The 23323-nt window shown below is 41.8% G+C and overlaps 1 protein-coding gene across 6 annotated transcripts in view; it reads left to right on the plus strand.

The window, feature by feature from the left end:
• Window positions 1-23323, plus strand: part of LOC106610178 (lipopolysaccharide-responsive and beige-like anchor protein) — a 308280-nt gene that overhangs the window by 160739 nt on the left and 124218 nt on the right. For 3 of the 6 annotated variants that reach the window (XM_045722739.1, XM_045722741.1, XM_045722740.1), the window contains exons 38-41: window positions 10886-11010; window positions 11412-11429; window positions 19020-19163; window positions 21627-21763. In XM_045722739.1, the coding sequence (XP_045578695.1) occupies window positions 10886-11010; window positions 11412-11429; window positions 19020-19163; window positions 21627-21763 (424 nt within the window). Of the gene's footprint in view, window positions 1-10885; window positions 11011-11411; window positions 11430-19019; window positions 19164-21626; window positions 21764-22429; window positions 22460-23323 lie in introns of those variants that run through there. The other 3 variants (XM_045722742.1, XM_045722744.1, XM_014209390.2) reach the window with 2 other exon arrangements.

Consider the following 23323-nt stretch of genomic DNA (forward strand, 5'->3'; position numbering starts at 1 on the left):
CCATAAATCCAGAGACTTTGATGACAAAATTTTCCCACGAAGGACCGCCACGCCACCTTCCTGTTAAAGTGAGCACAGCACAACAAGGTGAGTCCAAAAATGTATGCTGCTGCATAAATGATCTAATATGCCAGGGAGATATGTATACTGTAGCTAAGAAAGTAATACTAAGTGCATGTAGGCTGTTAGTAGCCCATGTGCCTCACCCTAATAATTTGGTCTATTTTCACCTCTTAATTTCACCTACTGTTCTAACTTGGTGGTGCACATGTAGCCTATAGCCTGTTTTAGAGAAATGTAATCATCGAATATTGTAAGAGCTTTCATTGTCTGCTTATATGCCCCCTTTATTTATCCTACGGTTCTGACTTGGTGTACAGGGAGAACACTGTAAGAACGGCCCATGTTCTGAATTCTGTCGCTGTACATTTCAAAAGTGCTGAACAAATAGTTATATTGACTGTCTGTCCTAGCTTGCTCATTTAATGTGCAATTAATATATTGTTTAGTATTGTGTAGTGGCTTTGCTGGCATGCATCCCACTTTTCTTTGTTGCCTCACCAAGATTTACATGCTAAAATCGCCACTGATGATGATAATAATAATTTTATGAAATGTTCATTTTTTTGTTAGAAAATGTGCTTTCACTCCAGCAGTCCTTTCCGATAAATTTGTGTCGAGCTATAAATGATCCTGTCTTGACTTGATGTTGTAAATGGGAACTTTAAGATTGACAGACCCCGAGGACCCCGAACCCCCCCAAGCATTTCCCAATCCCAGACGACCTTGGGCCTTTGCTCAGTCTTCTATGTGGTCGTGGTTGTGTTCAGAGCCATTCTGTGCCAGTTTAGATTTGTCAGGACGTTCAAGTTCAGCCGTGAAGGGTAGAGGTCATCTGATTATGAGGATACCTCCGGTAATGGCTGAATTATGCAATTCTGCTCCAGTGGATATGGATGCCTTCATTACCTACCAGCAGTGACAGACGTGTGCATGTTGTCAAAACTAAAAAAATATGATGCTTTATCAAAAAACACAGACTATACCAGTTTGGTGACCGCATATAACATTTTTTGTTGTGTTTTGAAGGTATCATTGGTGTTTTAATATGGTTTGTTTGACTTTGGACATATTGTTGTGGGTAATGAAGATTTATTGTGAATTCTAGATAGATTTGTACATAATATAGTCGGTGGCATAAGAATATTTTCTCTCTGTAAAATAGAACAATACACTTCTTTTGAAACATATTTCAACAGGTAAAAAAAACACTGGGTGGTTTCCTAACAAACAAACAAACATTTTGGTTAATATTTTCCCCCTCTTTACACCCAGCCCTCTCCTCTAAATCTCCACACCTCCCCTGGAGGAAGAATATAATTAGGGTGTAATTTCCAGACCCTTTGTCGCAGAATTTACACTGAGCTTAATTGCTGCTAATTGGGGAGTGCGCGATACTGAGCCCATCGGTAATTAGGACCGTATTTCCATTTTTCATTTTGAGCATTTGTGTGTGTGTGTGTTTTCGTGTGTGTTGTTGCACTGTTGTCTGCAGCCTCATGCATGGCAACCCCATGGGAGTGCTTTGATCTTAGCGACCCCAGTGATGTTATGGAGAGGCAATAATATTATATTACTCTCTCTCTTTCTCTCTCTCTCTCTTGTTTTCGTTTTTGTTCTGTGCTCATGAGGAATTAGAGTAGTAATTACATGGAGGAGTGGGATATGTGTGGAGGATATCCACATGCTTATTGTTGTCAGGTGCCGTGAACTTAGTCATGTGATCTGAAAGACCTGCAGCTTGAAGGTCCTCACTGTTAATTACTCAGGTGTTTTAATGATGTGGTCAAATGGCATGGTACCTATATGTAGCATTTGTAAAACACTTATCCTTGTTTTATGTTTTTGCGTAACATTTTTGTTTTGATATAGATTCTAGGTTTTGATCAAGACTGTTTGGCATATTCATCACTGTTTTATTTCTAATACCTTTCCATTCCCGTATCCAATCAGGGATTGATCAACGGTAGCAGGAAATTCAAATTAAGATTCGAAATAAGCAAATGAAATGGTCTGATCCTGTCATAAACAAAAAAGAACGAGGGAAATCCCATCATGATGAAAGTCGTTTAGGAGTATAGATGGAGGCGATAGCCTCCTCTGTGACCCTGAAGCTACCTTTGTCAAACACACAAACAACATTACAGCAACATTAGGAAGGCTGAATTAACATACACTGCTATGGAAATGGTCTGTGTAGTACACCTCATTTGACTAGGAAGGACATGCGTTAATGCACGGCTACCGTAGAACCTCACTTACGGCTTAAGGCGAGCTTTAATCATGGCCATTTCCATAGCAAGGCGTTTGACCCCTCTCGTTTTAATTTGGAGGTGTCGCTGTGGACTAGCTCCCACCGCTGACACCGTTTGACAAAGAGGAAGTGGTTCTCTGGCGCCACAGTCATATGTATGACAAATCCTCAACCTATCCCCTCTCAGATTCTTATAAACTCATGGTTTATGCAAATCAAAAGAAATGATCTCGGCGATAGAGGCAACGTTTGAGCAATTTGAGGGGCTGCCAATGGGCCCCTTTGCATTAATGAGAAAAAAAAGCAAAGGGAGAAATCATACCGCCTTTGCGTATATGCAATCTCACTGACTGTACCCGAAATGAATCCCTTCTGAAGTTATAAATGACTGTTTGTCCTTCAGCAAAGTGCTCTGTGTGATGTATGAAACGCATGTTGCTGCTCTAGGTCCTGTTTCTAATGATAAAGGTCATATAGGATCATTTGCATAATCTCTAGCCTCAAATGATCCCCCTTTCCACACAGTAATATTAATACTCACTCACTCACACACTCACACATTATTCACCAAAGTTAATTTCAGCGGTTGCAAATTATCTAGCCTGGCAATCCTTGATGTTTCACTGTTTTTAATATCGTCCCCCCAAAAAAAGAAATTGCAAAGGCAACACAAAAAGCATTTAAGAGCTGGGGAAGTGCTTGGGTGACGGATCCTGCTCCTGTTTGGCGGGGTCTGATTGGGTGACGGATCCTGCTCCTGTTTGGCGGGGTCTGATTGGGTGACGCATCCTGCTCCTGTTTGGCGGGATCTGATTGGATGACGCATCCTGCTCCTGTTTGGCGGGGTCTGATTGGGTGATGCATCCGGCTCCTGTTTGGCGGGGTCTGATTGGATCTTGATGGATGACTATCGTTTGTCGTTGTCAGAAAAAGAACAATTTGGGCATTGAAATAAGAGTGCTATCAAAGTTTCAGTGGCTTCCAGAGAGAATCTATTACCATGTTTTAACTGCCAGTGTTTGAGGTTTGAGAGGGGGAGATGAGCGATATTGGCTCTCATACACAACGCCTTAAATTCCCATTTATTTATTTGTCATAAATTAATTAATTGAGGTTAATGTCTTTGTCCTCTGTACTTCCATAGATAGCGTTTCAAAGTCAATGTATTTTCTCTGTTTTTGAGTGTAGATTATTTGATCAAATAAGAATAAATCAACTAATCACAAACTGTTAGTGCACATGAATGTCAAACTTAAATCAATGTAATTGCATGCCATGCCGTATTGATTGATTTAAGTGCTTAAATAGTATTCATTATATGTGAGTAGTGGCATTTTAGTCATTAACTGTCATTTCTTTGTGTCATTTATAAACATAAGTCAATAACTGCATGCTTATTCAGTATAATACAAGTTCATGAATGTATCATTTATTAAAGGCCCATTGTAGTTAAAAACGTGATTTACCTGTGCCAATAACAGGAAAATCTGCCTATAACAGCAGGTTTTCAGTTTCCCACTCAGACCACTCCCAGAGAGTCCTAGCAAACTTCTTGATAAATTACTCTTTGCTAAGAAGCTATTTTTCTTTATTTTTGACCATTTTAATTTAAAACAATCACAGTTAGTTACTTCATTGTTACCCAGAAATGATTTGGTATTGAGATAAAAACGGCTGCATTGAACCTTGGTAACAAACATTTAAAGCTATCAGTGGATATTATAAACGCTTGCATTTCTTCTATGGTGGGCCTCCATAAAATACATATTTGAAGGACTAATGTTTTTGGATGTTTTTTAAATAAGACACAGGCCTACGGTAAATGCATGTAGAAGCAGTCCAAGGGCAAAGCATACTGTGCATACTGAATAAGAAATTGGACAGCAGGAATGGCATATTTCCCATGGTTCCAGGCCTCTTTTCTTCGACCTACCCGGCAGACATAGCAATGCACTTGTGTTCAGTACTAGGCCATACTAGATACCCAGCCTCTTAGCTAGATGTCTCTGTGTGTAGTTTACTCCCTGTCTACCCTGTGTTGTCCTCTGTGGCGATACACAGGAAGTCCTGGCTAGTGGACAGGCTACTGTTAAAGAACGTGGTCGTCTGTTCGTCCTCCACTCCCCCACTCCTTCCAAAGCTCCAGTCAGTCTGTCTGTCCAACTATGCGATTCATTAATCCTGGACTTCAAGCCAGCCCTCACTGAGCTGCCGATCACTGAACACTTGGCTACAATTAAACTATTTGTTTATTATGTCACCCTCCCTATGCCAAGTCCAATTGGACCGTGTTCTGTTTTGATGCAAACAGACAATTTAGTTGGCTTTAAAGTTTTAAAGGTTGTGTAAAACCTCTTTCCACAGTCTGTTAATGCTATGGTGTTTTTAATTTATTGCACATAGTGATCTTTTTTATGATTGCACCCATGTATTCATTAGTGAAAGCAACACAGACACACACACACACAAGGAGAGAGGCTGAGATCATCTTCTAATGTTGGTCAAAAACAATTATATTTTATTACCTCACATAAATGTCTTATTGGCCCGCTTTCTCATCAGTTGTCAATGTGGTCTACATTAAACAGCATTTAGAGGATCCAGCACTCTGCGAGGTGCTCCTTAACTCACACACACACACACACACACACACACACACACACACACACACACACACACACACACACACAGTGCCTTCAGAAAGCATTCAAACCCCTTGACTTTTTCCACATTTTGTTGTGTTACAGCCTGAATAAAAATATATTTTACAAGTTTCGCTTGTTCTTTTTTTAAATGTATTTATTTTTATATACAAACGAATGAAAAGTTGAAATGTCTCGACTCAATAATTATTCAACCCCATTGTTATGGCAAGCCTAAATAAGTTCAGGAGTAAAAATGTGTTTAACATGTTGCATGGACTGTTAAATAGTGTTTAACATCATTTTAAAATGACTACATTATCTCTGTACGCCACCCATACAATATCTGTAAGGTCCTTCAGTTGATCAGTGAATTTCAAACACAGATTCAACCACAAAGACCAGGGAGGTTTTCCAATGTCTCGCAAAGAAGGACACCTATTGGTAGATGGGTAGAAATAAAAAATAACAAAGCAGACATTGAATATCACCCTGTAGCATGGTGAAGTTATTAATGACCCTGTGGATGGTGTATCAATACACCCAGTCACTACACAGATAAAGGTGTCCTTCCTAACTCAGTTGCAGGAGAGGAAAGAAAACGATTTGAGATTTCAACCTGAGGCCAAAATGTGACTTTAAAACCGTTACCGAGTTGGCTGTGATAGGAGAACACAACATTGTAGTTACTCCACAATACTAACTTAAATGACAGAGTGAAAAGAAGGAAGCCTGTACAGAATACAAATATTCCATAACATGCATCCTGTTTGCAACAAGGCACTAAAGTAATACTGCAAAAAATGTGGCAAAGAAATGTACTTTATGTCCTGAATACAAAGCCTTATGTTTGGGTCAAATCCAACACATCACTGAGTAACACTCTTCATATTTTCAAGCATGGGGGTGGTTGCATCATGTTATGGGTATGCTTGTCATCGACAAGGACGAAGGAGATTTTCAGGATAAAAAGAAACGGAATAGAGCTAAGCACAGACGACTCCTAGAGGAAAACCTGTTTCAGTCTGCTTTCTAACAGACACTGGGAGACAATTCACCTTTCAGCAGGACAATAACCTAAAACACAAGGCCAAATATACACTGGAGTTGTTTACCAAGATGACATTGAATGTTCCGGATTGGCCTAGTTACAGTTTTTACTTAAATTGGCTTGAAAATCTATGGAAAGATTTGAAAATGGTTGTCTAGCAATGATCAACAACGAACTTGACAGAGCTTGAAGAGTTTTCAAAATAATAACGAGCAAATATTGCACAATCCAGGGGTGCAAAGCTCTTAGAGACTTACCCAGAAAGACTCACGACTGTAATCACTGCCAAAGGTGCTTCTAATAGGCAATGACTGAGGTGTGAATACTTATTTAAATGAGATATTTCTGTATATCAATGTCAAAATTCATGTTTTCATTTTGTCAGTATGGGGTATTCTGTGTAGACGGGTTAAAATAATTTTTTTATTCATTTTGAATTCAGGATGTAACACAACAAAATGTGAAATTTCAGGAGAGTATTAATACTGAAGGCACTGTACACACACACACACACACACACTTGCATGCATACACACACACACTCCGTCTAAGACAACAGACTTTCCCCAGTAGGCTCTAATGAGCGAGGCCTTTATGAGTAAACTAATTACTAATTACACAAGTGGTTTGTGTAAAAGGCCGCGGCGCTGGCCTTTTGTCATTTTAATTGTTGTCATCTTGAAGAATGGGTGCTGCCGTTATTCTGCCAGCGCAGCCCGTCACATGATGGACGAGCTGTGAATTATTTATCATCTTTGTAGAAACTCTCTCAGCGTACACATGCACGGCGCGTGCCACATCGTTTTTCCCGCTGTGATACAGCGGCGTTCTCCGTGGGGGATTGATTGGCGACAGAGATGGCAAGGTACTGGGGTGGACGGCGGGCCGGCCGCCCATCCAAGACCCTTCATTAGGAACCTGGTTGCCGTTCATGACACGGCAAGCGGTGGAGATCGTTCCATAACACTGCTACTAATTACTCCCCACTACCGAATACGTCCTCCCACTGATGGATGTGGAGGAAACCTCCTTGTAAGAGGATGAAGTGTGTGTGTGTGTGTGTGTGTGTGTGTGTGTGTGTGTGTGTGTGTGTGTGTGTGTGTGTGTGTGTGTGTGTGTGTGTGTGTGTGTGTGTGTGAGAGACACTGGCTTGATAATCATTTTCCTAGATGAATGCGGTGTGAGGCAGGATGATGAAGTGGTAATTAGCGTAGGGAGACTATCACACAGCAACAAGGCCTGGGCCCTTTGTGACGGGAGGGAAATCAGGTCCTGCACATTCTGTCTGCTGGATGGAGACACACAGTCCAATGTCTTCTAGCACATCACACACACACACACACACACACACACACACACACACACACACACATATACACGCACAGGCATAACACAGTCATAACACACACACACCGACATAGGTATAACACACACTTGTGGTCTCAAATGTATTCATGAAGTAGGTATGCTAGCGGGTAAGAGCGTTGGGCCTGTAACCGAAAGGGGGCTGGTTCGAATCCCCGAGCCATCTCGGAGGAAAACTCTGTCGACGTGCCCTTGAGCAAGGCACTTAACCCTATTTGCTCCTGTAAGTCGCTCTGGATAAGAGCATCTCCTAAATGACTCAAATGTAAATGTATTCCCTCTTTTCCAGTCTTGTGTATCCTCACACCCACGTCCACACTAAAGCCCTCAACAAACAGGAGCGTTATTATATTGTGGGACCTTGTTTAGTTTCTGCCCTGTGTTTGTTTCATTTCCTCTGAACACCAGAGAGACACGTCCTCTCCACCTACTACTCCATTCCTCCTCCTTCCCTTCCTCTCTTCCACCGTTTCCTCATCACGTCTTCAAGCTCCTTAGTAGCGAAATACATTTTTAATGAGAGATCCTTGACATCTTCTCTTTGCTTATGTGCTTTAGAATGTTTGCCTGTAAAATATTTAATAGTTGTGCTGTCTGCTATTCCCCCATGCATCTCTTTATAAACTGCCTCGGCTTTACACAAACACGGGAGCTGAAGACAGTTTCTTTCTCTATTTCTCTCCAGAAAAGACCAGAGGCTGAGCGAGAGAGATAAAAAGAGAGAGAGGGCGATAGAGGGGGAAAGGGAACGACAGAGAGATATGAAGATAAAGAGAGAAACAGAGAGAGTGTGAGAGAGAAGGAAAGAAAGAGAAGGATTTATTTTTCATTCGTTCAGATAAATCAAGTAATTCATGGCTTTCATAGAAGGTCTTAAAGCACCTGGCTCGAAATTGTATTTATTTTCTTGTGTAAAGCCCCTCCCCTTTTAGAGGCCCCGTGTAATCATTGGTGTTGGCCTGAAGCTTTGTTGGGAGCCTCGGGCTCCTGACTGGAGCAGCTACAGCAGCAGTCAAGAGCAGATCAAACAAACTAGCTCCAATACACACGCGCCGCACACACACACATGGACGTACAGACACACAAGTACACTCACACATGCGTAATAGTGATGGGGTTGGGGATCAATAGTTACATATCGAGATATTATTTTTGATGATTATTTTGACAGTATCCCAATATTATTTGTGCACTAGTTGGCTGTAACTGCTCCAAAACTCCAGGATTTTTCCCCTCATAGCTTGTTCTCCATCTTCTTTTTAAAATAGGGAGCCAATATGTTTTCAGCACTTCTATTTCCATGACTGATCAAGACTCGTGTTCTCATTGCTCTATCTTGTCTCTCTGCAGCAGACATATGGTGAGCAATATGTTTGGTACATCAAATCGCAATAAAATCACGATATACAATTGTAATACATATCAGATTGGCACCTAAGTATCGTGATAATGTCATATGGTGAGGTCCCTGGAAATTCCCAGCCCTAATGCATAACCATGTACACACACACACACACACACACACACACACACACACACACACACACACACACACACACACACAGAGAGGGCTCTGGTTCTCCCTCGTACCTCCACTGACACTGATACACACATCTCACTCCACCTCGCCAGGGTCTGATGTCAACACTCATTTGGTGTTCAAGCTGTAAATGTGTTTGACAGTATGTTCGTGTTGTGCTATTGTTTCCTCTTTTCCCTACAGCGCTTCCTCTTCCCCTCACCGTTCTCATGTGGATTACGTTCTCTTGCTATTTAGACTTTTTTTTTTTTTTACTCTGCGACCCCCCTTCGTTTTGATAATGTACGTTGTTGGATTAACGTACTGTATATGCAGACGGCCAGTGAAATATCAGGACATAAAAGAGCTGTCGGTCTCGAGGCTGCTTCTGGTGCTATCGTCCTGATTTATACAGCCAGGTGGAATTGTCCCTGTTACACTAGAACACTTCTCCCGTAGCACCGTGGACGCACTGACTTACAGCGCAAAGTATTCAGACCCCTTGACTTTTTCCACAGCCTTATTCTAAAATTGATTAAATCGTTTTTTTCCCCCCTCATCAATCTACAAACAATACCCATAATGACAAAGCAAAAACAGGTTTTTAGACATTTTTGCAAATGTCTTACTACCAAAAAACAGAGACCTTATTTACATAAGTATTCAGACCCTTTGCTATGCGACTCAAAATTGTTGCGCAAGGATCTTTCTTCACCCTTCTGACGCTGCGCCGTGCGTTTCCAGAGTTCTATCTCACCATGCTTCTAGAAATCAATACACTGAGCTCTTTAGAGGCTAAAGCCATACACCAACCCTAATGCAACCTTAAGAATAACCCAAATACACACCTGCACATGTCTTAGATCACTTGTTTTTCTCAGTGCTTTAATAGTAAATTGAGAATGTGAACCCAGCTCATAGGTGAAGAAGGGAAGTGTCTGGCCTCCGTTCCACCCTACTGAGTTAGAGAGATTATGTAGTGTTCTTCCCTTGTGTTGTCATTTCTAAATGCCCGAAAACATTCCCTCATAATACGCGCAATATGGAACACATTTGGCATAATTTATTTTGACAAATTACCAGCTATTTCTTCTCGAGGAGTAAATTAGTTATTTAAATTAGGCAAGCTTTTTTCAATAAGGGTGGGTGGAAGAAAAACACCTTGCTAATGTTGGGAAGAAATGTATTTCCTCCTTATGCTGTGTGTGATGTGCCTAAAAAGTAATTAATATTTTAAAATCTAATTTAAATGAGATCCCTTTTTGAGATGTAATATTTTATTGCCTGTATGTACACAACACAATGCTGTGTGGTGGTTGTGACTCTTCATTAAAAGTTAACACTTTCCAAGTCCCTGAGATTGGGAATGTGTCCAAAATGGCACCCTATTCCCTATTTAGTGCACTACTTTTGACCAGGACCCATAGGGAATAGGGTTCTATTTGGGACAGAACTTTAGTCTGAATGATTTACTACCGAACAGGCCTGGGTAAAGGAGGAGGTGCAAATTGGGAAGAAAAATGACAGAGGCCTGTGGACATTGATTAATATTGGTAATGCCATCCCCCTCTCCCGCTTCCCTGTTTTTGTAATGGTGTTTTGGGACCAGCCCGGGCACTCGCCTGCTACCCGGGTAGAGAGGCTAGAGCCGAGGTGCCCTGCTGGGTCCCAAATGAGCCTGGAATGGGAGCACATCGGAGTGTAGGGAAACTGATCACTCTGTCAGCAGCTCATTCCACCATAATGTATTTAGTGCTCGTTCTCCGAGAGAGAGAGGAAATATTGTTATTTTCAAGGTCAGGGTTTTTGGTAGTCTATCTACCGTGTTCTATTTGTTGTGTGATGGGGGGGGAGAGAAGACACCCAGCATAGCAAAACAAGGCTGTCTTTATGCTGCTGCTGGCCTCGCTACTCTGCACTGTGACTGGGGCTATAGGCTACCACCACGCTGTTCTGTAATTGCTAACACATGTGCTACCTCTGTTCCTCTGCAGCCGTCCTCGGGAGTTCTGGCGGCTCGACTACTGGGAGGACGACTTGAGGCGGCGCCGGCGCTTCGTCAGGAACCCCTTCGGATCCACTCACTCGAAGGCCACGCTCAAAGCTGCAGCCGAACACGGTCAGTCAGCCCTCCTCGCTCAATACCCAGCGTCCTTTGCTCACACCCTCCGTGAGTGTCTGTGCCCGCCTGTGGCAGCAGGTCCACGGCAATAAAAATTAGCACTACAGTTGCCATAAGTGTTTTATTGTACCACAAGAAACGGGAAAAAGAAAAAGCACACCCTCATTTGAATGAAATGGTTCACACAGTTAACTGCCTGACTTGCCTCCCCATTAGTGTTAGCTACGTTAGTACGCAGTGTTCCAATAGGCCCTCACACACACATCCTGTCCCTTCCTGGATCCCAAAACTGTTACTCAGAATTTCTCCCCTTTCAGTTTTTTAATGTCTGAGTTGGCATGAACCTTCAGTGGTAGCAATGTGAAATGTGTTTCCTTTTCTTTCCTCTTGCATGACAGTGGTACCTGGCATTAATGGTAAGTAATATGTCAAGCCTCCCTGACTCCTAAACACCAAGCCCTTTGGTTGGTCTTCTCCCCATTTCCCATGATGCATTATCGTTTGACTTGTTGATAGAAAGCAGCAGTTGGGATCTTCCGATCTTTCCATCTTCATTTTTCTCTTGAATATTTAATTTGACACCAAGTATAGCAGCAATTAAATAATATGGGCTCACAGATTTCAAGGGGGAATGTTGATTTAGGCTAGGTAGGTAAGTATTGTAGCTGTACAACGATATGAATATAAATCACTTGAATCCCAGTCGTTATCCCACCTCAACTACCTTTTGTTCCATGTTATTTTCCCTGCTTTAAATTCCCAATCATGGCCTCATGCACAACATTCCCACCATCTCAGGGGATGACTTGTACTTGATTTGATTAAAAAAAAGAAGACTGAAGCTATAGTGCCAGAATCACATGGGTTCAGTTTGATCAGCTCAGAGATGTCATTATGTTCATAAAGAGGGCCATGCCCATTAACAAACCTGCCTCTTTATGATGTCATAAATCTTAAATTGGCTAAAGGTCACCAAACAAAGATACATTTACTTTCACGGGCATAATTAGGTATTTCTTTGAAGGTGAATATTATATGAGGGCTAATTAGTTTAGGTGAAATTAATCATTTTGGAAATATCAGGACTATAAATTACACAGTACGTCTTGTTTGTGTGTGTTGCAGAGAGAAACCCAAACTAGCTTAGTTGCTCTTGACCAAGAGCTCAACAGCACCATATGGTAAAAGCAAGTCAACGATCGTGTTCTGTTTAATAGGAAACAGTGACATCAATACCGTTGTATTACCTAGAAGACAGGTATCGATAAAACCAACAGTATTGATTACTTTTACCACCAGCACTGGAATTGGGTTTCAATTGATCCTTTCGTTTCCCTGTACTTGCTTTAAAAACAACAGGTGCAGATTCTGTTTTTAAGGCGTTTATGTAAAGTGTTAAACCCCGATTTTTCTGTTGAACTTCCTATGAGGACAACTCAACCAAAGTGATCCAACAGTTCAATAGTCACCGTCTCATTCTTAGCGATAACTAGGTTGGAGGAAACGTAGAAGCCATTAACCACATTGGCCGTAGGACACACGTTCTCTAGCGTTAGAGTAGGAGTGCCGTTTTCCCCGGAGTAGGCCCTAATCCCTAGTTTCTGCTAAAACGTTATCCTGCATATCTTGGATAATAACTAGGGAGCGACCTATACTACTATTTTCACAGCACTAAGCCAAGCTGTGCTGGGCTGGTCTGGTTGCTGCCACCATGCTGGAATATACAACGTGAAAGGGAAATGTCCGAGCCAGCACAGTACGGTTCTGGTCGGCACAGTGTGAAGAACGGTTTTAGTCATCTACCACATTCATTGGCCAAGTAGGAGCAGGAGTCCCCAGAGTAGACCCTAATCCCTAGTTTCTGCTAAGACACTAAATACCGTATTCCCAGTCACACCAGGGTTAGCGATCAGGGCCGTGCCTGTCTAGGCCTGTTGGTTTTTACCGGCTTAACCTATTGCACTCCACAATAACGGCCTGTTTCTGGCCCGATTATGTCTCCAATATGTCACAGGGATGGAGGTAGCCTCTTCCCCCCCCCAAAGGTGACATCAGTCCTCTTGACAAACGGTCGCCTTGACAGAAGTCAATAAGAATGTGATCTAAAAGCAATAAGCGTCTGGCAATCTCAGCATCCTCGTGGGCCCGGCGGCGACCAGGGACGGGCGTAATGTCTGTGGTGTGGAGATGCGGGTGGAGGGTGGAGGACCACTGGTCCTTCCCTCTGTTACTCTGATACTCTCTCTGTTCCTTTCTCGCTCTTTCTCTCTCTTTCTCTCTCTCTCGCTCGCTCTCTCTAGGTTTTTCTCTTCTCTGTCTTTCTCTCTTTTCTCTTTGTGTGTCTCCCTAATTCTCTTTTTGCTTTTCTCTCGTTCTCGTTCCCTTCATCCCTTTCTGTTAGATCATTTCAAATGATCAGAGTTTATTTGGTCACGAGCACAGGATACAGCAGGTGTAAACAGTGATGCTTGCTGGCATGCTCTCCCTCAACAATGAATGTTGAGTAGGAGCTAGACTGTTCCTGTATTTCAGTGCAACTGATTATGAAGGCATGGGATCGTTGAAGCGTCAGTTGGTGTCTTATAAATGTTCTCCCCTCTGCATCACTCTGTGACTTCCTGTTCTAGTAGGGGACATCATCAGTAAGTCAATATAAAACATGCTCTGGATATAGTCCTCAACATATGGAGGACATATTCTACCATATAGGCTGTGTTTTGCTTTAAAAGTCACTACTGTAGTAAAAATAGCCACCAGCCAGTCTTGGTAATACCTCTACAGAGTATTGTCCTGTTAGTTGCGTATGCACACACACACACACACACACACACGCGCTACCCTGCTGCATTTGGGGAAAGAACATATCATTAAAATATCTCTTTGACTTGAGGCCTGACTGCGGCGTCCATTTTGTGATGTAACCTTTGTTGTTTTCATCGACCCGACATTTGTAATGGAAGTGGTTTTCAGTGGTGAGTTTTCAAACAGGGAGCAGAGGTCATATCTGGCTGTAATTATTCTGATCCCATGAAAACCCTCCTCTTTCCCCAATCAAAACATTTAGTGCATGATCACATCTGCATTTAACATTTTATTTCCAGCTACTAGAGTGATGGCAACACTTTTCAAGTCATGAAAACACGCTCAAGAACAGAAATTAGACATTTAACCGGTAAGAGAATTAAAAAAAAAACATTTTGGGATTTTAAAAAGTTTTGTATTCCTGTCAACTTATTTAGCAAAAAAAGTGCATTGTTTGTTTTACAAAGTATAAGTAAAACCTTTCCTAAATGGCATCTTTTTTATGTAATATATGTAGGAGGAAAACATTCCTGTATTTAGGCCATGGACAATCCTTAGATTCTATACAACTGTGATCATTCATACCCAGCCAAGAACCTTGAGGACCATTTCCACTCTGAGAGCCCCAGCCGGCTTGCAGACGCGTGGCGGTCAGGCTGGTTGGGTCGGTGAGGGGGCTAGTTATGTATTTATGGCTGGAAAGAGACATCCTTTCTGGGGATTGATTTGGTCCTGCCCTGGGTGAAGGGAGGGCTGTGGAGGGAGGCTGGAGGAGAGGTGGCTGGCAGAGTAAATACTTGAAGACTAATGTCTCTGTTCAGCAGATCAATACTCGCCTCATGACTCCAGCTCCTGGCCATGGTCTCGTTAAAAACACATTTGTTAATTCTGACAATTTAATTGCTCTTGACCAAGCATGCCTTGAGCTTTAGTAATGTAAGCATATGAATTAGCATTTTGAACCTCTGGCCATAGGGAAATGACCTGGGCCTCAATGTAGCATGAATTTTGAACCTCTGGCTAGAGAAACAATGGGGCCTGAAAGTGTAATGTAGACAGGTTTTATTCACGTTTGTGCCCCCTGTTCCATCTCAATGAATGGTTTGGGTGACATGACCTGATGGGTATTTTGTATGTGGCATACCGGCTTATTTCAGAAATGTTTCAGTGTGTCGCTTGTTATATGTTGTAAAATGTGTATGCGTTTTGTTCAGAATTATTTGTCAAGGATTTATAATCCAACCACAAAACGCCAGATGTTCACACTCACTGAGACTTCATATTTAAGCATTAAGGCCTGAGGGGGTGTGGTATATGGCCAATATACCACGGCTAAGGGCTGTTCTTATGCACAATGCGGAGTCCCTGGATACAGCCCTTAGCCGTGGTATATTGACCTTATACCACAACCCCCTGAGGTGCCTTACTGCTATTATAAACTGGTTACCAACGTAAATAGAACAGTAAAAATAAACGTTTTATCATACCCGTGGTATACGTTCTGATATACCACAGCTGTCAGCCAATCAGCATTCAGGGCTCGAACCCCCCAGTTTATAATTCTAAGTAACATAGACAACAGTTGACAGAGACTTTGTTTTAGCTGAAGGACATGTTAAATGTGTTAGCCTGTGAATATTTTGCTAAGACACAGCCTAACATCCAATGTGTTTTTTTTTTTTATGAAATGTTTAGACTTTTCACTGCCTTTTAGTTTTTACTGTGCTTTGGTTGTTTGACTTTTAAGTTGAAATGGCGTTAAATGGATTTTAATTGTTTGATACACACTCCCACATTTGATCGTAAACACACACACATGCGTTCAGAACACTTCTCTGTACATATGTCATATATCAAAAATATACATCATATCAATTATGTTTTCAAGAATACTGTATTTTATCTTATGTCATTATGTAATATTGGGATACATGTCTCAGAAGTATAATCTAGTTTTTATTTTCTTCTCCTGGCTGTTTATTTTTACTTACAAAGTAGTTTCGAAAGCAGCACAATGTTTGTAGAATTTTATTTGCACACAATAGACAATCTAACATGACCAATTCTGATAATACTATTCACAACTAACAAGTAAATAATTCACAGCCTATCAGTAACATTTATTGGCAAACTAGTAAGTTGATATAGTAGCAGTAGTGTTTTCTTGTTAGTTGTAACACAACCCAAGACCCTTCTACATCCATATGCTAGTGTGTTGTGGTCTTCCCAGGGTGAGACTTAGTGAGCATGTTTATGGCAGAATGTACAGAAGTTCAAATACACATGTCTGCCTTTTTCTTCTCACTCCTGTCAGTGAGAGAAAGTCGTCCCGGCCCATCGGTCTGTCCAGTCAGTTCACTTGGATGGTGTGAATATACTATACTATTGTAGCATGTGGTATGTATTAGAGAGCTGGTAGTAATTTCAGTGCCGCTAACTAAAGAATCCTCCGGGGAGACTTAATTACAGGAAGACCAGTCTAAATATCATTGAGCTGCATATTTTCCATGACATGAGATTTCTCAGCTCTCTTAGACTCGCACTCTCACTCTGCTCTCTCTCACTCTGCTCTCTCTCACTCTGCTCTCTCTCACTCTGCTCTCTCTCACTCTGCTCTCTCACTCTGCTCTCTCTCACTCTGCTCTCTCTCACTCTGCTCTCTCTCACTCTGCTCTCTCTCACTCTGCTCTCTCTCACTCTGCTCTCTCTCACTCTGCTCTCTCTCACTCTGCTCTCTCTCTCTCTCACTCTGCTCTCTCTCTCTCTCACTCTGCTCTCTCTCTCTCACTCTGCTCTCTCTCTCTGCTCTCTCTCTCTCTCTCTCTCTGCTCTCTCTCTCTTCTGCTCTCTCTCTCTGCTCTCTCTCTCTCACTCTGCTCTCTCTCTCTCACTCTGCTCTCTCTCTCTCACTCTGCTCTCTCTCTCTGCTCTCTCTCTCTCTCACTCTGCTCTCTCTCTCTCAGCTCTCTCTTTCTATTTCAGCACTCTTTCGTTCTTTCTCTCTGCTCTCTCTCTTTTCTCTCGCTCTCTCTCTCTTCTCTCGCTCTCTCTCTCTTCTCTCGCTCTCTCTCTTTTCTCTCGCTCTCTCTCTCTTCTCTCGCTCTCTCTCTCTTCTCTCGCTCTCTCTCTCTCTGCTCTCTCTCTCTTGGCTCTCTCTCTTGGCTCTCTCTCTTGGCTCTCTTTTGGCGCTCTCTCTCTCTCTCTCTCTCTCTCTCTCTCTCTCTCTCCTCCTGCTCTCTCTCTCTCTTCTCTCTCTCTCTCTGCTCTCTCTCTGCTCTCTCTCCGCTCTCTCTCTCTCTCTGCTCTCTCTCTTGGCTCTCTTTTGGCGCTCTCTCTCTCTCTCTCTCTCTCTCTCTCTCTCTCTCTCACTGCTCTCTCTCTCTCTTCTCTCTCTCTCTCTGCTCTCTCTCTGCTCTCTCTCCGCTCTCTCTCTCTCTCTTGGCTCTCTCTCTTGGCTCTCTCTCTTGGCTCTCTCTCTTGGCTCTCTTTTCGCTCTCTCTCTCTCTCTCTCTCTCTCTCTCTCTCTCTCTCTCTCTCTCTGCTCGCTCTCTCACTGCTCTCTCTCTCTCTCTTCTCTCTCTCTCTCTGCTCTCTCTCTGCTCTCTCCTCTCTCTCTCTGCTCTCTCTCTCTGTCTGCTCTCTCTCTCTGCTCTCTCTCAGCAGTTTTGGAGTCCATATATTATAGTTTGTGATGTTGAGAATAATGCTAATTATCTTAGGGTCTAACCCCGTCAGGTGATGCTGCTCAGAGAGATTGGAGGGGCCACTGGGTCACTGTCCAGTGGTTTTGGAGTGGAAAGAAACCATGTTGAGTGTAACACACACACTCTCTTTCTCTTTCTCTCTCTCTCTTTATCTTTCACACACACATTCTCTCACACACACACCAAGGGCCTGCATGATGAGGGTTCTGTAAATGTTTGCAGATTACTGTTTCTCTTAAATCCTTTTGGAACCTCGTCATGTTAAGTTGAAATAAAAGGGGAAGGCAGTAAGCTTTGGCGGCTCTTTGCTTTGTTGTAATATCTTTGTCTCATGTTTCTGGATATTGGGTTTGACCAGACACATTTTTAGTTTGGATTACTTGTAAGGGCACAGCACAGGCAAATTGGGGTTTTAACAATGAATTTTATATTTTCTAATCAGTACATTTTATACTTTACATACAATGTTGTATATCTGCATTAGAAATACACTGAAATACACGTTATTGCCTGGGTATCAATTAAATAAAACAGTTGGGTTTGGACTATTCGATTATTGCCATTCAGGTAATACAGTAAAGACAAGTCGATACAATGTCGCGTTTTGACATTGTAACCTCACTCCCGCTGCCATGTGGGTACAGCTAGCCTGCGTTGGCACAACGCCATTGGAAAATAGCTTTATGAGATAAGATGAGAGTCCGATTAGTTAACGTAACCTTTCATGTTCACAATAACCCCGAAGGCTCCCAAGAGTCAGTGCTGGTGTTCCAGCTGGGTTTATGGCTCTATGATAACTTGACAAATTTGACAAGAATATATGAAAATTGCATGAAGTTCCACTTAAAATGATTGCTAGTTTTCTATCATGGTTTTATAAACTCGTTTCGATGTTTACATCAGCTTGCAGCATCTTTATGTTGACGTTATTTTTCGCATGGAGTTTTTTCATTGTACTAAGAATCATATTAGCATTAGATGCGTGTTGCATCTGAATGTGCACTTGAGTTACAAACTATTGCTTTATATCATAATTATAGCATTATTACATTTTTATCAGACTTATTCATGCTATTTTGTCAAATCTTAAAATACTTTTGACCAATTTAATTTCGAATCCATTCTGGAATGCAATACTAAACGTCAAGCCTAAATAATTAAAGACATTTCTGGCTAAATAGACAACTCAACTCAATAAATATTGATATTGACATTTGAATATTCACTTTACTTTCGTAGTACGAATTATTGATCAATTAAATATGCTACAATATTAATAGGTTATATAGCCATGCATTTTCAGTGATCTTTTTAATATTACATCTGTCATACCTGTGATAGTTTACTATATCATTAAATATAGCCCAGAATAGCAGCGTATTTTTTTGTCTATATATTTCAAACGTTTCTTTTTAGGATACTAACCTCTGTACAGAAAAGTCACTTGGTAAAAACACAATTACGTTTGGATGGCGGTTTAAAATACTTTTCTTCTTTCAGCTCCCGAGGAAGATGTCCTCAAAGGCAAACAGTCCATCAGAAGTCAGGCGCTGGGAAATCAGAACTCTGAGAGTGAGATATTGTTGGATGGCGACGATGACACTCTATCATCCTTGGAGGAGAAGGAATTGGAGAACCTAACAGGTAACGCATGCAGCTCATCCGTTTTCATGTCCCAGCGCGCATCATCTAGAGGGGGCTGGAAACGCACGTTGGTTGAATTTTCCCCCTCCCGCCTTTAAAGCGTCTCCGTTGCTAACGCGTGCGGGTGCTGCTACGGGTACTTTGAGGCGCGCATGCAGGATAACGGGGCTCCCGAACGGTTAATAAGGGGGGATAACCTCCCCAGCGCCTCCCATTACCCCTGGAGTCTCATGATGCTTTGTGATACTCTGGCTTTGGGGGAGGAGGGGATAATAACACACACAAACATGTCCTATTGGCGCTTGTTTACAAGTTCACATATCTCAAAGCAAAGCGCATTTTTGTTTGTAATAAAATTATAGTACAGAAGTACCAACACGCTTGTGTAATATGATTCATAGTTAGCTTTTGACACAGTAATTATTTTATTTGTTTATCATTGAGAGGTTGAGAATAGGCCTATAATTGAAGAAGTGAACTGTGCGTTTTGTCTAAATGTTTTTGCCTCGAGGTTCATTTCTATTTTGGATCCTACCTCAGACTTCCTTTATGTTAAATGTTAAATGAAAACCGCAAATTTGTACTCCTGACAAGTGCGATATTTGACACGTGCATCGCATGAGCCTATTTTATGATTGGGCATAGCGTATAGGCAAGGCTTTTAGCTAAACGGTATTCTTTTCACATTTTAGAATAGCACTATGGACCTTAAACATTTTTTGTGTCTTTAGTTGTTTATGATTGCTCTAAATGTGCAGTTTTCCTATATGAATCCATGTCGAATAAATAGTATAGGCTGAGATCAAAACGACTGTAGGCCTTGCCGTTAACAAGACTCAAACACATAAAATTACTGTTTATGTACAATTTCTTATCCACTTTAAATCCATTATCTCACACCCATATTGATGTAAATGTGGCTCCCTATACCTGGAACTCCTATCGGACTATTAGTTATGTTACTAACCGGATTGCATCCTATATAATACTCAATTTCCCCACATCATGGCTTTCCACTATAACTTGTTCACCCACTGTAGACTAATATAAATGCGCTCAGAGCGCAATTATATAAAAACACAACGCCCACGATGACAATGGGATTAAGGGGAGATTCCATGCATAATAAAGTGACATGGATTCTGAACTGAAGTGGAAATTGTCATGTGGGCCTCCTACTCCTCTGACGAGACAGACAGACAGGACGCAGCGTCCCAGTACAGGCAGCTGTCTGTCGGAACAACACCAGGTGTAATTGAATGTCTCCATGGCAGTGATTGAAAAATGTTATTTCGCGTCCGGATTACATGCTAATGCTCACAATGCTCGGAGGGCTAAGGGGGGAGGGAGGGGGAGACGGCAACAAATGAACATATCTGTTTATTCCATAGCCACCCGTTTCGGAAAGACGTGGGTGCTTTGGGGAAATCAAGCCGGGCTCTGAAGCCCCTTTCTGCCGCGCGGCACATCTGCAAATACAATGCTTCTGCACACGTGGAGAGCGGGGCAGGAGCGGCAAGAGCTTACACCGTGCTCCCTCGAGCGGCCTTCTCATTGTCATACTGGCATAAATTAAGATTGATGAGAGATTAAACAGACGTAGCACCAGCCCGCAATCAATGGGGCCTGATTGACAGCTGATTCTATTTTTTGACAAAGCTGGTCTGTCTTGGATTACGCAGATGCTGATATTTTATTTTACTCAGCGGGTCAAACCACCTCTCCCTCCCCGTAGTCTAAAGAGGAACTGTTCAGATCATAGTGATTCTGCTTTCAGTTCTTATCAACACGCCATATTAGATCTAACTCGATCTAGCAAGGAAATTAGGTATAATAATAGTCTAATAATAATGCTAATAATAATTGTGAAATGTAAATTGCATTCTTAATTTAAATTGCAGTTACACAAATCATTTGCATGCAGTTTTAAGCTAGAAATTATACAATTGAGAACTATATTTATTTTTCTCCTTGACCTCGCATCTGATAGACAGGCCGATACAACCGACCCATCGCCTCGAGCAGGGCTGCCCAACCCTCTTCCTGGAGATCTACTGTCCTGTAGGTTCAGTCCAACCCTAATTTAGCATATCTGATTCAGCTAGTTAAGGTCTTGTTGAGCAGCTAATTAGTAGAATCAGGTGTGTTAAATTAGGGCTGGACTGAACCCACAGGACGGTAGATCTCCAGGAAGAGGGTTGGCAGCCCTGGCCAAGAGCAAATGTTTTCCTTCATAAAAAATGCGTATGTGGCCTTCTCTATATTGTTATGGTATTTTCACGGAGACAAAAAGAGCCATCAGTCAGTGCGTGCCCTTGTTGAGTTTATATGTTTACTTTTACACGCTGTTGGCCTTCGAAAAAACTATTGTTTTCTCGAGGAGGGGAAGGGGGTGATTTTTGTAAAGCGGGCTAATGTTTGCCTTCTGGCCCGTGCCGTTGTTGGGCCCTGTCTGTCTCCTAGGCCCTGTAAACATGAGCACTAGCGCTCAGCTGGTCGCCCCAGCGGTGGTGGTGAAAGGAACGCTGTCCATCACCGCGTCTGAACTCTACTTCGAGGTGGATGAAGAAGAGGCCAGCTTTAAGACGATCGATCCAAAGGTAAGAGAAGGGCTTTAACTTCCATTGATCCAAAGCAGGCCCTCCCGTCATTCTGTAAAACCAGCTTTCAAAATGGCTCAGGCCTTTCTCCCAGTCCTTCCCTGGCCCCAGCACCTCCAAGTCATGCTTTTCTGCAGCCTAATTGCATTATAAAGCCGTTATAAGAATTTAGTAAATAACTCCAATCATGAACATGCGTAGACTAAAAGCCTTTAGGCTATTGCATGATGACTGTAAGCAGCCTCGACTTCTGCGATCATCATTAAGTCAAATATTTATTGAATAATCCAAATGTAGACCGATACTCAATAATCTCTATAATTGAGATTATAACAACCGTATAGACTATGATGCTGTTATGTGGTGTGTGTATTTGCGTAGTGAAAGTGAACATTACACTATAGCTTCACTCGTGCTTGAATTGCATTGGTTTAGTGGGCTACGTCATTGACAACATCACGTCTCTCTGAAAACGGGTGTTTGCTCTGCAGATTCGATACACAAAGGCCTCGGAGCCTGCAGAAGCATCACAAGCAAACGTTTGAAAAATAAGTTAGTCTGTCGCACATCAGAATACAATGTGCCAGATATAGAGAGACGACTAGGCCTGCTCTTCTTCCTTCTGGTCTTTCAGTTGTTCGTGAAATACAGCCCAGGAATCAGGAATACTGTGTAGGCCCAATGGCTTATGTTGTGGTAAATTTTGTTGAGAATAAAATCCATGAAATTACTTGAATTTATTATTCGACACATTTGAAATGTAGCCTATATGACTCATTTGAATATCCTAAATAACAGGCTATAGTAATTCATATTAATTTCAAACTATCCTCGTTCTATTTGTATTCAACAGTTCAGTGGTAAACCAAATAGGCTGCTACTAATGGATAGCCTACTGTACTAATATACCCGCGTGGTGTTTAGTCGCTCGTAGTGAAAGCGGTATGAATCAGGTCTCGTTAAGAAATGGGCCCTGACTTTCCCTGGCTAGTCATTGAGTGACAGTTGTGTATCTTTTTTCCCCAGCAGTCTGCGCCCAGGGTTATTGGCAATAACAACAATAACAGTTATAATCATAATATAGTTATAATAACAGTTAAGTTCATTAATCAACATTTGAGGTTTTGATTTTCATGCGTTAACATTTTCCTATTGAAACGGCCAAATGAATGAACCTGAATTTAGCAATGGTCTGTTCTTGGGAATGGGCCTACTACAAGTGGTTGTTGTTTCTCTTTATCCTCATGCAGTTTCTTCTCTGAATTATAGCCGATCTCCCCAATAGTTAATACACAGTAATAACAGACATGCATACCGGTGTGTTTAAATAGGATTTCTGCAGCCATATAGCCTATCGACGTCAAACTGTCGACTAAATAGACGTTATTATTTTGTTAAAACAATTTGCATCAAATTGAACTAAATTATAGTGTGCTATATTAATTATTCCAAGACGAAAATTAATATGTTCTTTGATATGCATAATTAAGCAAAACTCGTATTTTGTATCAAATTAATCTAGGCCCAAGATTTTCCAAATGTAAATTTATTGGTATTAAC

The sequence above is a fragment of the Salmo salar genome, chromosome ssa08, assembly GCF_905237065.1.
Source record: "Salmo salar chromosome ssa08, Ssal_v3.1, whole genome shotgun sequence".
Lineage (NCBI taxonomy): Eukaryota > Metazoa > Chordata > Actinopteri > Salmoniformes > Salmonidae > Salmo > Salmo salar.